Source organism: Xenopus laevis, chromosome 1S (genome assembly GCF_017654675.1).
Source record: "Xenopus laevis strain J_2021 chromosome 1S, Xenopus_laevis_v10.1, whole genome shotgun sequence".
NCBI classification, from domain to species: domain Eukaryota; kingdom Metazoa; phylum Chordata; class Amphibia; order Anura; family Pipidae; genus Xenopus; species Xenopus laevis.
The window spans coordinates 14,122,502-14,138,580 of NC_054372.1; the positions used below are offsets into that span (position 1 = coordinate 14,122,502).

The 16,079-nt window shown below is 36.7% G+C and overlaps 1 protein-coding gene across 2 annotated transcripts in view; it reads left to right on the forward strand.

The window, feature by feature from the left end:
- Positions 1 to 14,858, forward strand: part of dok7.S (docking protein 7 S homeolog) — a 76,691-nt gene extending 61,833 nt beyond the window's left edge. Inside the window, exons 10-11 of one of the 2 annotated variants that reach the window (XM_018243021.2) lie at positions 4,502 to 4,654; positions 13,326 to 14,858. In XM_018243021.2, the coding sequence (XP_018098510.1) occupies positions 4,502 to 4,654; positions 13,326 to 13,462 (290 nt within the window). In that variant the 3' untranslated portion in view covers positions 13,463 to 14,858. The remainder of the gene's footprint in view (positions 1 to 4,501; positions 4,655 to 13,325) is intronic. The other variant, XM_018243020.2, reaches the window with a different exon arrangement.
- The last annotated feature ends 1,221 nt before the right edge of the window (positions 14,859 to 16,079 follow it).

Here is a 16,079-nt window from a genome sequence, read left to right on the forward strand (position 1 = left end):
ACGTTATAAAATGGCTTATTCTAAGCAACTTTTCAGTTGGACTTCATTTTTTCTTTTTTTAGTTTTTGAATTATTTGCTGCATTCTTCTGTTTCCAGTAATCAAATGGGGATCACTGACCCATTTTAAAAAACAAACGCTCTGTAAGGCTACACATTTATTGTTATTGCTACTTTTTATTACTCCTCTTTCTATTCAATCCCTCTCCTATTCATATTTCAGTCTCTTATTCAAATCAATGCATGGTTGCTAGGGGAATTTGCAAACTGAAGAGCTGTTGAATAAAAAGCTAAATAATTAAAAAACCACAAAAAAAGAAAACCAGCTGCAATTTGTGCCAGAATATCACTCTCTACATCATACTAAAAGTTAATTTAAAGGTGAACCACCCCTTTAAGACATTTATCTGCATTTCTCACTCGGGGGCAGATTTATCAAGGGTCGAAGTGAATACGAGGGAATTTTCGAAGCAAAAAACCCCGTAAATTCTAAGTAATTTTCTTGATACTTTGACCATCGAATAGGATACTACGACTTTGACTTGAAGTAAAATCGTTCAAATTTTTGACCATTCGATAATCTAAGTACTGTCTCTTTAAAAAATTTTTGACTTCAATACTTCGCCAAATTAAACCTGCCGAAGTGCTATGTTAGCCTATGGGGACCTTCTAGAGCATTTTTCTAAGTCGAAGTAAAATCGTTCAAATGACCGCTGAAATCCTTCGAATCGTTCGATCATATGATTTTACTTCGACTGCAGGATACCCAAATTCGATGAAAAAAACTTTGACTTTGATATTCGAAGTCGAACTATTTAAATTCGGTGATCGAATTTCGAAGTATTTTTAATTTCGAAATTCAAACCTTGATAAATCTGCCCCTCAGTGTGGGTACATCGTTTAGAATTAAAACTGTATTTTGTCATGATTCGAGAATGTTGAATGTTGAAACTTCAAATCCGCATTTAAAATAGAAATGCAAAAAATTGCATGAAAAAACTCAGCAAGTAGAAACTGTGAAGTTTCTATAGAAGTCAGTTGGAACTCTCTCTGAGTTTGTCAAGTAAATGTATTGACATTCTATCATTTTATTAAAACAGTCGTGATTTTAAGTATCAATAAAAATGAAAGGAACAATGTAATTTTTGTTTGTTTTTGTATTTTCCCATAACAAAACGTAACCGTGACTCTTCTGACTTTTTTCTTAAATATGCTATTGCTATAGTACAAAGAAAAATCATTGTCATATAAAAAAGTATTTGTCACTTTTTCTCCACGACTGCTAAACCTGCCTCCACAAGTTCTTGTTTGATGAACTTCAAGCAACCTGATAGCTGTGCATTTATATGAGGGGTAGTTTCCCTTGGCACACATGCCAACGTTTTTTTTCTGAACCAACTATTACTACCACAGATTTAGAGGCCCATTTATGAAAGGTCAAATTTTGAATTCATGTGAATTATATTATAACTCGAATATATAACATGTGAATGTCCAATATTTGATCGAATAGTTCTGACCTGAAAATTCTAATCCTATTCTAATCGTATTCGATTTGTATGAATGTTTTTTTGAAAAAAAACCTTGAATGTCAGGAAGGCTATTAACATCTCCAAATGGCGCAACGGAACCTCTGCCAATGACTTGTACATGAACTTTTCAGATTTTAGGTGGCACATATTTGAAATAGGACTGTTTTCCTGGTAGAGGTGTGATAAATCTCACATTCGAATTTACAGTCTAATGCGTGAACTTTGACACCAACAAAATTTAAAAACAATCTAAATTACCATTTGACCCTTAATAAATCTGCCCCTTAGTATTTTAGTAGAGAAGGGTTGCTAGCAACTGGGGACTGCAGTGATTCATTCAGTCGTTCAGGACTACCGTATATACCCGTGTATAAGCCGATTTTTTCAGCATCCAAAATGTGCTGAAAAAGTCTACCTCGGCTAGCTGAGATTGCAGTCACTTTTAATCATTCCTATACCAACAGTACACTTGGGGAGAGACTGCAATATCCCACAATGCCCTCTGTTGGTTATATGAAAGAATAACAGTGCGCCCTCTGTTGGTTATATGAAAGAATAACAGTGACTGCATTATCACACAGCGCCATCTGTTGTTTGTATGAAAGAATAACAGTGACTGCAATATCACACAGCGCCATCTGTTGGTTGTATGAAAGAATAACAGTGACTGCAATATCACACAGCGCCATCTGTTGGTTGTATGAAAGAATAACAGTGACTGCAATATCACACAGCGCCATCTGTTGGTTGTATGAAAGAATAACAGTGACTGCAATATCACAGCGCCCTCTGTTGGTTATATGAAAGATTAACAGTGACTGCAATATCACACAGCGCCCTCTGTTGGTTATATGAAAGAATAACAGTGACTGCAATATCACACAGCGCCCTCTGTTGGTTATACGAAAGATTAACAGTGATGGCAATATCAAACAGCACCCTCTGCACATGGTAGTGGGACAGTGGGACAATGCACACAGTAATCCGTTTGGCAATTCTCTGTCACCATCAACTTTGCAAAGAAGTCCGGTTGATCACTGGGGGGGTCGCTTTGGCAGAATGTGCGCTGCTGGGAGACAGGGCTGTAGTTGTGTGTAGGCTTATACTAGAGTCAATAAGTTTTCCCAGTTTTCGTAGGTAAAATTAGGTACCTCGGCTTATACTCGGGTCGGCTTATACTCGAGTATATACGGTACTCAGTTTGGGCATTTCCCATTATTGCCAAATGCAACTTCCATCATATGACAGCTTGTAGTTGATGAAAGAATCAGGCATCATGAATCATTATGATCACATATATAGAGGCCCATTTATCAAAGGTCGAATTTCAAATTCATGTGAATTTTTTTAAAATTTGAATATATTCATAATTCAACTCGGAGGTTAAATAAGAAAAAATTTGAATGGCTAATATTCGATCAAATGGTTCTGACCTAAAAAGTTGAATCGTATTCGATATGTACGAATCAAGTTTTTCTCTGAAAATAAAACTTGAATGTCAGGAAGGCTATTAACATCTCCAAATGGCTAAACGGACCTCTGCCATTGACTTATACATTAACCTCGCAAGGTTTAAGGTGGTGGTTTTAGGTGCTGAATAGTCTAATTCGAGTTCTTAAAAAGCCAGAGTATAATCTCGAAAATTCGAAATTTCAATTTACAATTTGAATTAGAGAGTTTTGACCATAAAAAAATTTAAAAATTTGTATATTCGAATTAGGACTGTTTCCATGGTCAAAGTGTGATAAATTTCACATTAAAATTTAAATTCGAATGTGTGAATTTTGACATTTGAAAACTCAAATTTACTATTCAACCCTTGATAAATCTGTCCCATATTGATCACACAAGTGTATAAAGGAGAATTGTCATATTCTATTCTTCAATTCTTGTAAAACTTACTTTTTTCAGAAGTAGCAGCCTACCACTTAGTTCAACTCCTAGGAGGATACGTATAGTTCTTGGACATTAGGACTTTTAATTATTGCTTTTCCAGTGCCACATCTGGGTCTGTTTAAAGAGTGAATGGGGCCCTAGTGTGGAGGCCAATTAGGGTGAAATCGAACATATATTTTATGCCTTAGATATCCACATGTACTATTGCTAGAATGGCAGTTGGTACATCAGCATTATGGGGGAGTCTTGACAATAAATTGAAACCCTTGTTTTTGTGGAAAATCCATTTTATAAACGAGCCTCTTAAAATAAAGCATGATGGTTGGGGCCATGGAACAAAAAGTCATATTAGAACAGACACTTAAACCCAACTAAATAAATTGCCAATGACTGTCCAACTGACATTTTCATGACTTATCACTTTCTCTTCCAGGGAGGCTCAGTCATTTCCAGTTAGCTACCAAAATTGACCTGGCAGGAGTAGGGACACAGGTATTTAGTTACCAATGCCTTTGACATAAAAAAAGCCAATTAGGGTGAAACTGAACATATATTTTATAGCTATTTTATTTTAGATATCCATAGGTACTATTTATTTGCTAGAACCATATTTTCATATAACTGTCACCTTGTTTTGCCAAGCCAAAAGTTGTAGGCTATACATGACAAAGTTTGGAAGGCTCTCCATTAACCCATAAATAAGGTGCATTCTAACTTATTTTAAGCATGGCTATTTTTGTGGGTTGGTGCTCTAACGGCGCTGCACGTGAGTACACTTCCCTTCAATATACTCTAACGCAGAGGGGCAGCAACTAACCTCCGTGGAAGATTAACACATCCAGTATCTTTATTAGTACAAAAGTGACAACAAACTCAAAATAGACAACCATATGTGAAGCTGGAAAAAGAAATTCATTTACTCAGACATTCATAATGGCTCTGATGTCAAATTAGTCATGATACCTAGAAATCTGTGCAGTCTGTGCTTCAGCGTTCATTAGCAGGGACGATTTCGATCTGCAATTCGGTGCTGCAAGTATGCATTAACCAGAATATGTCTGCTTCATCTGGTCAGCAGGGGCAGCAGCTTATCCAGCCGAGCCACTGGTATCTGACCGACCTCGCAGTGAATCAGCAACATATGTTAATATTCCCATCAGCCCTACAGCAAAGAAACAGCTCCATTACTTGGCATTAGAACTTCAAGATCCTAATACAGGAATAAGAGGTAACATGAATTGCTCCCATCCACCCAAACCATCCAAGTCTTCACCGTAATAAACCATTGTTAATCAACTCCATCAGCGGATAGAAATTTAAAGTGAACATTGACAAGAGGCCATTTTTGTCTCTGCTTATTGTATCACTGTGTTGCATGCGCTTTGGTGATGGAAAAGTCCCCTTTATTAGTGAATACAAGAACAGAATATTCTAGTAACAAAACTAACATTCCCAGACAACAATGAACAAAGCAAGGCAAGCAAGGAACTCATTGCAGAAAATATGTTGCAACATTTCCATTACAAACTTGGTTCATACAATTTTATTCCATTTTAGAGTTTATGTGAATGTGCCCATGAAAGTTTAAACGGCCCCCTAACAGTGTTTAAACAGCCTCTTCAAAAATCAAGAGCCTACAGTTAATGATGGGCGAATTTATTTGCCAGGCACAATGGTTGACGGATGCCCATTGACTTTAATGGGCGCCGGCATCAACTTTGACGCCGACGCCCACTTTGACGCGGGCAAATTGTCACTGGCGTCAAAATCAGCGTTTTGTGAATTTTTTGCCAGTTTTGCAGGAAATTCTGAAAATTCGTGGCGAAGCAAAACAAGACAAATTTGCCCATCACTACCTACAGTTACTTGCAGGTTTTGACCAGACTCGTCTCTGAGGCAAGATAGGTTTTAACTATTGGCCATTGGGATAACAATGGGCCCCAACATTCATGCGACAAGAATAGTGGTACTTATTTCCCAAATCAACTTCTCTCCCAACTAATCTCCAAAAATTTGTAGCAAAATATAATTGTTGTTCGAGTTTGCTGTCACAGTGAATAAGCAGGTTAGTAATTCACTGAAAGATCTTGGTATCATCAGACGACTCAGAGGCACATTTATCAAGGGTTGAATTTCAAATTCATGTGAGATTTATAAAACTCCCATAGACTCCAATGAAAAATCACATTTTTTAAACTCGGGCGAATATGATCGACCCGAAAACTTAAATCAAATTTGAATCGAATTCCATCTGAATTTTGAAAACTCGGTTCAGAGAAAAAAACTCGAATGGCAGGAAGGCTGCAAACAACTCCAAATTTATCTCTGGACTTCTCCCATTGACATAAACAGCAATTTGGCAGATTTTAGGTGGCAAATAGTTGAGTTCTTAAAGGGCCAGAGTATAAATCTCGAAAATGAAATTAGAATTCTTTGGAAAATTCAAATAGAATTTAAATAACTCCCTAGTCAAAAGTTTTGTCCATAAAAAACTCGAAAATTTGAATTTTCAATTCGACCCTTGATAAATCTGACCCTCAGTGTCTCCTTGGTCACAGCCATGGTCAGCCTTAGCATTTTTTGTTTATGATATAATTTTTCCTATTCACTGTTTTGCAATCATACAATGCTGAACAAATATGTATTCACATTAAACATATTCATTGGTGAGATCACAATATGCTCACATTTCAACTCTCATTAACTCCCTCCTCACCCCCTGCTATTCCCCAAACACGTACTTACCGTGACTTGCAAGCTGTAGACATGTCACATCTCTCTTCTTCCTTTGACTCTCTTCACTCTAATATCTCAGCCATCTCATGTCCTAATGTGGCTACATCTGTCTACTATGGTACTCTCACCACTGCCCTAAATGAGCTTGCTCCTATAAAAACTAAACGTTCTAGACCCAAACCACTTCAACCTTGGCATACTGCTCATACAAAAGCGCTCCAAAGACACTCACATGCACTTGAGCGTCGCTGGCGCAAATCCCATTCAGAATCAGACTTTTGGAGCTAAAAATCTGCCCTGCGCTCCTATAACACCAGCCTCTTCCAAGCCAAACAAACATACTTTACTTCACTCATTAACTCCCTTTCTAAAAAACCAGCACAACTTTTCTCCACCTTTAACACTCTCCTTTCCCCTTCTCCACCCCCTCCATGCACATCTGTCTCTGCTCAAGATATTGCTGAGCACTTCAAAAACAAAATTGACACTACCAGAAGGGACATTACACTACTCAACCCCCCTAGACTTTCACCACCCTCCCTCCACACTCCCCAGTCTCTCCTGTGCTCCTTCACCCCTGTCACTGATGAGGAAGTCTCAAAGCTTCTGGCCTCTTCTCACCTTACCACCTGCCCAATTGATCCAATTCCCTCAAAACATCTCCGCAATACCAATCCTTGTCTAATCAAAGCCTTAACTCACCTATTTAATCTTTCGCTCTCAACTGGACTGTTTCCTTCTCAACTAAAACATGCTCTTGTCACCCCCATTCTGAAAAAACCCTCTCTTGATCCCTCCAATCTTGACAACCACGACCTATCTCTCTGCTACCTTTCATCTCTAAACTACTTGAGCGCCTAGTCTACAACCGACTAACCTCATTCCTCTCTGACAATAACCTGCTGGACCCCCTACAATCTGGTTTTAAGCCACAACACTCCACGGAAACTGCCCTGACTCGACTAACTAATGACCTTTTAACTGCTAAAGCCAACAATCATTTCTCACTACTAATACTGCTTGATCTCTCAGCCGCATTTGACACTGTAGATCACCCTCTCCTTCTCCAGTCCCTACAGTCTTACATCACCAATCGTTCCTTCAGTGTCTCCTACAATGGAGTATCATCTTCTCCCCTACCTCTTTCTGTTGGAGTTCCTCAAGGCTCTGTCCTGGGACCATTACTATTCTCCCTCTATACTTCCTCCCTCGGCAAATTAATAAACTCGTATGGTTTCCACTACCACCTCTATGCTGACGATACTCAGATCTATCTCTCATCTCCTGATCTCAACCCAGAACTCCTAACTCGCGTCTCTTCCTGCCTGTCCGCTATCTCTACCTGGATGTCGCTACGCTACCTTAAATTAAACCTCTCTAAAACTGAAATGGTTCTCTTTCCTCCAACTAACACCAGTAACATCCCGGAAGTATCCATCATAGTTAACAATTCCACTATCACCCCCTCTCCCCAGGTTATCCTAGATTCTGCCCTGTCATTCACTCCTCATATCCAGTCACTTATTAAATCATGTCACTTCCACCTAAGGAACATATCCAAAATACGATCATTTATCACCCAAGATGCTGCCAAAATTCTTATTCACTCTCTTGTCATATTGCGTCTAGACTACTGTAACTCTCTTTTAATTGGCCATTAAAGGAATTGTTCAGTGTAAAAATAAAAACTGGGTAAATAGATAGGCTGTGCAAAATAAAAAATGTTTCTAATATAGTTAGTTAGCCAAAAATGTAATGTATAAAGGCTGGAGTGATTTGATGTCTAACATGTCAGTCTGAACACTTCTTCCTGCTTTTCAGCTCTCTTGGTTTACACTGACTGGTTACCCTGGTTACCAGGCAGTAACCAATCAGAGACTTGAGGGGGGGCCACTTGGGTCATATCTGTTGCTTTTGAATCCGAGCTGAATGCTGAGGATCAATTGCAAACTCACTGAACAGAAATGTACCATGTGGCCCCCCTTCAAGTCGCTGACTAACTCAGAGTTAGAGAGCTGAAAAGCAGGAAGTTGGATTCTGGCTGTTTTATTAGACATCTGTTCACTCCAGCCTTTATATATTACATTTTTGGCTAACTAACTATATTAGAAACATTTTTTATTTTGCACAGACTATCTATTTACACAGTTTTTATTTTCACACTGAACTATTCCTTTAAGAGACTGTCACCTCTCCAGTCCATAATGAACACTGCTGCGAGGCTCATACACCTCAGCACCCGCTCATCCTCTGCCTCGCCATTCTGTCAATCCCTGCACTGGCTTCCGTTACCTTTCAGAATCAAATTCAAATTAATGACACTGACTTTCAAAGCACTTCATAACTCTGCCCCACCCTACATGTCTGAACTCATCTCTATATACTCACCCAATCGCTTACTACGCTCCTCTACTGACCTGCTACTCAACTCTTCTCTCATTACCTCCTCACATGCTCGCATCAAGACTTTGCAAGGGCTGCGCCCCTCCTCTGGAACTCTCTCCCACGGTCTGTCCGACTTTCTCCCAACTTTTCTGCTTTCGAGAAGCCTACCCTCAATCTGCTTAACTACCAAACACAACATACAATACCACATTTCTCACCCACTTAATTCGATCTTGCCCACTCCCACACCTTGTGTATTACTCCCTTCCCTTTAGACTGTATGCCTATGCATAGGGCCTTCCTCACCTTTTTGTACCTGTATTGATTGTGATGTTTCTTACTCCATATGTTCTGTGTATGTAATTCATGTCATTTAGTTGTATAATCACATTTACTTTACAGTGCTACGCAATATGTTGGCGCTATATAAATACATGTTAATAATAATAATAAATGAGTGGTGTTTAGAATTAAATGTGTAACTAACCAGGATGGCAGTTGGTACATTGGCATTATGGGGGAGTCTTGGCAGCAAATTGGAACCCCTGTTTTTGTGGGCAATCCATTTTATAAACTAATCTCTTACAATAAAGCATGATGTTATAGTTACCAATGCCTTTGACATAAAATATGCTGTATACTGTTGCATTTAAGTATTAATTCTGATATTTTTTGTTTCAATAAGCCTATTTTTTATTTTTATTGAGGCCAAAGATTTTGCAGTTTAGAGCATATAAAATAATAATTGATCTGATCTTTATAGACTGATCATAGCGACTGTATATCTGTTACTATGATGGAGCAAATTGCCAACTGCATAAGAAAATTAAGGCAATTATCATTCTCTGACCAGCCACTACATATATACAGATAAGTGCCAGGGTTTCCATGTATTCTTCATATGCATCAAATGGAAAAGCAGTAAGAATATTTATCTTAAATTAATGAACATATAAAAGTAAAAATCTGAAATCACGAAGTTACTGTATAACAATAGATTATTGGGAAACCTCAGCTAGAAAATATAATAAAAGGACTCTTTCAAAAAATTAAAACAAACTCCTTCAAAATAGATAGAAATGTTATTGGTATCAGTTTTGTATGAGTATAACAGCTTCTGTCAAAATACCTGAAGTAGAACTGGTTGTGTGCCCTTCAATGTCAGCTGTACCCTACATAATCTAGTGATGTCTCAGCCCAGGAAAAGCAAATGAAGAAAAGCAATAAACAACTCTGAAAAAAGATAACAGACAATATAATCTATCTTAAAGGAGAACTTAAGCTTAACTAAAGAAGAAGCTAGAAATGTTGTACATTATATGTTGTGCTTCTGTACCAGCCCAAGGCAACCACAGCCCCTTAGCAGTAAAGATCTGTGTCTCAAAAGATGCCCCAGTAGCTCCCCATCTTCTTTTCTGCGAATTCACTGCACATGCTCTGTGCTGCTGTCACTTATTGAGCTTAGGGACCCACTCACAATATACAGTACATATAGAATAGAAATGTCACAATATAAAGCTGATTAGAAATTAATACAGATAATTACTAAAGAGCAGCACAGAAACCATTGCAATTAGCATCAGAATTTAATAATCAGCCCTGTAGCATCAGCTTATATTACAGGCCAATCTAATTTTCTGCTTGATAATTAGTGACGACCCCTAAGCTTAGCTTCTCAATGTCACGAATTGGCTCCCAAAATCCAGAACCAAAGCCAAGCTCCCAGTTATTTTTAGCCATATTCATTTTTAGGATTTAGTTCTCCTAGGATTTAGTCAAATTTGACTTGAGTTTTCCTCCGAAAAAACCTCTAAATGTCAGGAAGGCAATTAACAACCATGAAATGGTTCAACTGACCTCTGCCATTGACTTGTAAATGGACTCAGCAAGTTTTAGGTGGCGAATATTCAAATTAGAACTGTTGCCTGGGTCGAGGTGTGATAAATCTCACATTCGAATTCAAATTTGAGTTGGTGATTTAAAATTCAAATTTGTGAGTTTTTACCAAAAAAAATAAAAAATTGAAATACGAATTTACCATTCGAACCTTAATACATTTGTCCCTTAGGGTGAACCATTTAATCTGAAGATTTCAAATTTGCACTACCAGTCTGGTACATTTTTCCCATTGTTTGGGTTTTTGTAAGCTTGCCCTATTTTCCAAGTCTTTATCTGCTGTCATAGGACATAATCAGCATTATCACTAGGGATGTAGCGAACGTCGGAAAAAAAGTTCGCGAACATATTCGCGAACTTGCGCAAAAATGCGAGCGGTTCGCGAACGGTTCGCGAACCCCATAGACTTCAATGGGAAGGCGAACTTTAACATCTAGAAAAGACATTTCTGGCCAGAAAAATGATTTTAAAGTTGTTTAAAGGGTGCAACGACCTGGACAGTGGCATGCCAGAGGGGGATCAAGGGCAAAAATGTATCTGAAAAATCTGCCTGTGTGTGCTTGGAAGAGATAGTGTAGGGGGAGAGCTGTTAGTGATTTCAGGGACAGATGATAGTAAGTAGATTACTAGCCAGCAAAGCTACCTAAGCTTAAATGTCCCTCAAACCCCTGCAGACTTCTGTCCCTCCAATAACAGAGCAGTATCAAAACGATTACTAGCCAGCAAACTTTCAACTGTCCCTGAAATCACTAACAGGCAGCAGCTCTCTCCCTACACTATCTCTTCAGCACACACAGGCAGAGTGAAAAAACGCTGCAGGGCTTCGGTTTTTATAGGGAAGGGGAGTGGTCCAGGGGAGAGCTTCCTGATTGGCTGCCATGTACCTGCTGGTCTGGGGTGAGAGGGCAAAAAAAAGCGCCAACAATGGCGAACCCAAAATGGCGAACGTCGCGCGACGTTCGCGAACTTCCGGCGAGCGCGAACACCCGATGTTCGCGCGAACAAGTTCGCCGGCGAACAGTTCGCGACATCTCTAATTATCACCAAACTGCAAACATTTCAATTAACAATTTGACACACACTGACACATAACCATATACTATTTGAAAACATACATTTTATTTGTGGGCTCTTTGGAAGATATTTTGAGCAAGAGAATATCGGTTATTTATTGCTACTTAATAAGAATCATAATTACAGTATGCAGGAGTGGGCTGCAGAAAATATATTCTTTAAAGGGAAATAATTCAAACAAATTCATGTTATTCGTTTTCAAACAATTTGAAAAAAATAAAATAAAATTGCTCATAGTACTTTTGCTGGAAGTGGCTCCTGATGCGTCTCTGCTCAGTACTACTCCTCATTGTTAGTTTTATAGAGTAAAAGTGTTGATAACAATAATACAACTGAGCAGAGAAATATCAGGGAACATTTTCAGTAATTTTCAGAAGATTAACAATCTGGCAGACAGCCAGCTGGACAGAATAGCAGAGGACACTGTTTTTGCAAATCTATGATATTAGCAGTGTTAAACAGAAATCATGAAACCAAAAACTACAATTTAAAGGGATTCGGTCATGATTTTTATAATGTATTTTTTATTTCTAAATTACACTGTTTACACTGCAAATAATTCACTCTACAATATAAAATGTAATTCCTGAACCAGCAAGTGTATTTTTTTTAATTGTAATATTGGTGTGTAGGTGCATCTCAGGTCATTTTACCTGGTCATGTTCTTTCAGAAAGAGCCAGCATTTTAGGATGGAACTGCCTTCTGGGAGGCTGTTGTTTCTCCTACTCAATGTAACTGAATGTGTCACAGTGGGACCTGGATTTTACTACTGAGTGCTGTTCTTAGATCTACCAGGCAGCTGTTATCTTGTGTTAGGGAGCTGCTATCTGGTTACCTTCCCATTGTTCTGTTGCTAGGCTGCTGGGGGGAAAGGAAAGGGGGTGATATCACTTCAATTTGCAGTACAGCAGTAAAGAGTGACTGAAGTTTCAGAGCACAAGTCACATGACTTGGGGCAGCTGGGAAACTGACAATATGTCTAGCCCTATGTCAGATTTCAAAATTAAATATAAAAAAAATCAGTTTGTTCTTTTGAGAAACGGATTTCAGTGCAGAATTCTGCTGGAGCAGCACTATTAACTTTAAAAAAACATTTTCCCATGACAGTATCCCTTTAAAGGGCATGTAAAGGCAAAAAAATAAAATCCCATTTTTACTTTCTTTAATGAAAAAGAAACCTATCTCCAATATACTTTAATTAAAAAATTTGTACAGTTTTTATAAGAAACCTGACTGTATGCAGTGAAATTCTCCCTTCATTTACTGCTGTGGATAGGAATTGTCAGACGGTCCCTAACTGCTGAGCAGGGAAACAATCATACTTATGAACAGCAGGGGGAGCCCCCGCCTTACTTCCCAGCCATGCAGAACTCAAGCAGCTTTGTTTATGACGATCCCTAAGCAGCCCAGACCACATTGAGCATGTGCACAGTCTTAGTCTTGCAAAGATGTATAACAAAGTTACAAGATGGTGACCCCCTGTAGCCAACTTTGAAAGCATAAATTATTTGTTTGATTAGGCTTGTGGTGCAGTAAGTTCATGTTTATATTTAGTATACAAAATACAGCATTTCTAGCCTTATTCTATTTTACACTTTACATGCCCTTTAAGTTGTAAAAGTGTTTAGAAGAACACTTTAAACAATTTTCTATACTTTTTTTGTTCATTTCACCTTTATACAAACAAAGTTTTGGTAAACTTTTATTGCACAAAACAAATTTAACATCTTGGACCCAATTAACCCTACCTTTTTTGTCAAATAATTCAAATGACTCAGCTTTACACCATATCTTCTTTGGTTTACAGGAGGAGGATCCACCAAGTATGCTCAGATAGATATTGCTGCAACTGAGACAGCCCAGAAAGTAGGATCCCAACATGCGCAGTCAAGAGAAGAGCGTCTTCAGGAGCTTGAACAGAAAAGAAAAGGAGCACAACAGTGACCTGATTCAGGAAATAGCAAGTGTGCACCTTAGCCTAAGGGGCACTGAACCATAAACCTGTAATTGCTGAAGAAACCAACACTGTTTTTTCTGAACATAGGAGCATCGGTGGCCATATCTGTGGTATGTGGGCCAAATGTGCTGCAAACTCTCAAGGCCTAATGTTCCATTAAAGGATTTGGTTACCTGTTGTTGTAGAACTGCTCACACTTTATTAGCAAAAACATGTAGCATATTGATACAGGGGGTCATTCCATAACTCATATTCCACACTGGAAATCATGTAGAATTATCTGGTTTAAGGCAATCTCCAAGGTTTTTTTGGATTATTTCACAGAAATGATCCTATCTTGTTGAAGGCAGTGCCCAATGTTTTCTTTTTTTTTCTTTTTTAAGTATTCCATTTAAATTATTATATATTGTTGGTTGCAAAGTTGAAGGTTTTCTAAAATAGTTCAATAAAATGATCACACTTTGTTTTCTGGAATATTTCAGTCAATGCAGTTTATAGAGCTGAAGGCAATGCCTAAGGTTTTCTGGAATATTTTACAAAAAATATCATATATGGTTGAAGGCAATGTCCAAAGTTGTCTAGAATATTGTATTTAAATGATATTTAAAAACAGAATTTGAATTTAAAGTCCATATGTCCTTCAATGTGGCAATATTATTTTGTATGGACTTCTATAACATACTATTTATTTTTGTGTCTATCTATATATGTCTATAGTATTTAATGTAATTTGCATATATTTTATAATTAATGGTTTTCTGCAACATACCTCCTCAGTTTTAATGGTCTTACACACAATGTTTTTTTGTAGAATTTTCTCCTTTTTACTGTATATGATCATTACATGTTCCGGGGCATTTATGTACTTCACTGGAGTTTAATTAACTTTTTCTTGATTATAATTCTTTATTTCGAATATGTCTTTCAATTTCAAATCCAGGAAGAAATGTGCATATGTTATTTGTATAAAAATGTAAAAACAGCAGGTGACACTATTTGTAAAACGTATTGAACATAAATATGATGTATGTAGATGACTCACATACCTTTAAATGGAATTAATAATAAGGGGCAGATTTATCAACATTCAAATCCAACTTTTTAGCCGATTTAGAGTTTTATTGCGGCAAAAACAGTGAATTTCGGAAATTTATGAAAGTCAAATTTCAATATTTATGAAGCACAAAAACTTGAATATTGAAATATAAAAATTTGGCATCTAAAAGCTGTTGAGTTCTTGTAGAAGTCAATGTAAGTTGTATTAGCAAAATTAAAGTTATTTTTTGAGTGAATTTCAGAAATTTCTGAAAGTCAAAATTTCAATATTTAGGAAGCACAAAAACTTGAATATTCAAATATAAAAATTTGGCATCTAAAAGCTGTTGAGTTCTTGTAGAAGTCAATGTAAGTTGTATTAGCAAAATTAAAGTTTTTTTGTGATTCATTTTTTTTGTGATTCATTTTTATGTTATCACTTTTTTAAAGTGATCACATAAAAATAAATAAGAAAAAATATCAAGCACCCATTCAAGATTTTTTTTCAAATTGAAAAATAACTTAAAATGTGAGTTTTGACATATTGCCCCCAGTGTACAATTACAGCAAAGTATCTGAATTCAAATGTTAAATTATAGTAAAAATAGAAACATTTGATTATACAAACAGTGCTTTTACAAACAGTGCTTTTATCTGTAATTAGCTGAAGAATGCTTATGTTTATTTTTACATTATAGTTATATCTTTTCATTCTAGAATTTACATTTCAAGAACATAAACATGAAATTCTCTGTGTAGTTTTTAGGACAATAGTAACAGATTTATAAACAATTAAATTAACAATGAAATAATGATTTTATGAATATCATAAAAAATCAACACTATATTTGTAGAGGAAAGTCTACAGGGAGGAACAAATATACAATGATTACTCAAAAATATTATATTAATTTAAAAATAAACATTTATTGAACTACACAAAAGCACATAAAATTCACTCTCACGTGTTTTGTATTCATGTATTCAAATATTTTTTTCATTTCTGCAATACTGAATAGACTTATTAATATGTTAAATTGAATACAGTACTGTGTAACATTAAATTAGAAGAATCTTCCAGTCTATATAATGTACTACTACTTTTTCTGTGTTTATACTACTAAAGAAAAGTGGATTCCTTTAGGAGCATATTATATATCTTTTGTTGCGTTACATCGATAGTTGGTTCTAATAACTTTTGAACATTTTAACACATTCATTGGGGCAAATTTGTCAACATTTGAATTTGACTTGGTACCACAATTTGATGTTTCTTTTGTGGAAAAAAAATCACAAATTTGTATTTGAGTTTCCAAAGCTCTAATGATCAAGATTAAGTGCAAAAATATCAAAAACTTGAATATAAAAAGTCAGTTTTTAAAAGCTTGTGAGTTCATGTAGAAACAAACAGGAGTTTTGTTGCCGAAATTCAAGCTATTTTTCAATTTGAGTTTTAGAGACTAATTCGAAATTTGGCAGACCCATTACAAATGTTGGGTAGAATGTAATTTTACTGCATTTGAGTTGTTTTTTTCATGTTTCACATGATTTTTTTTTAAAAAAACATTT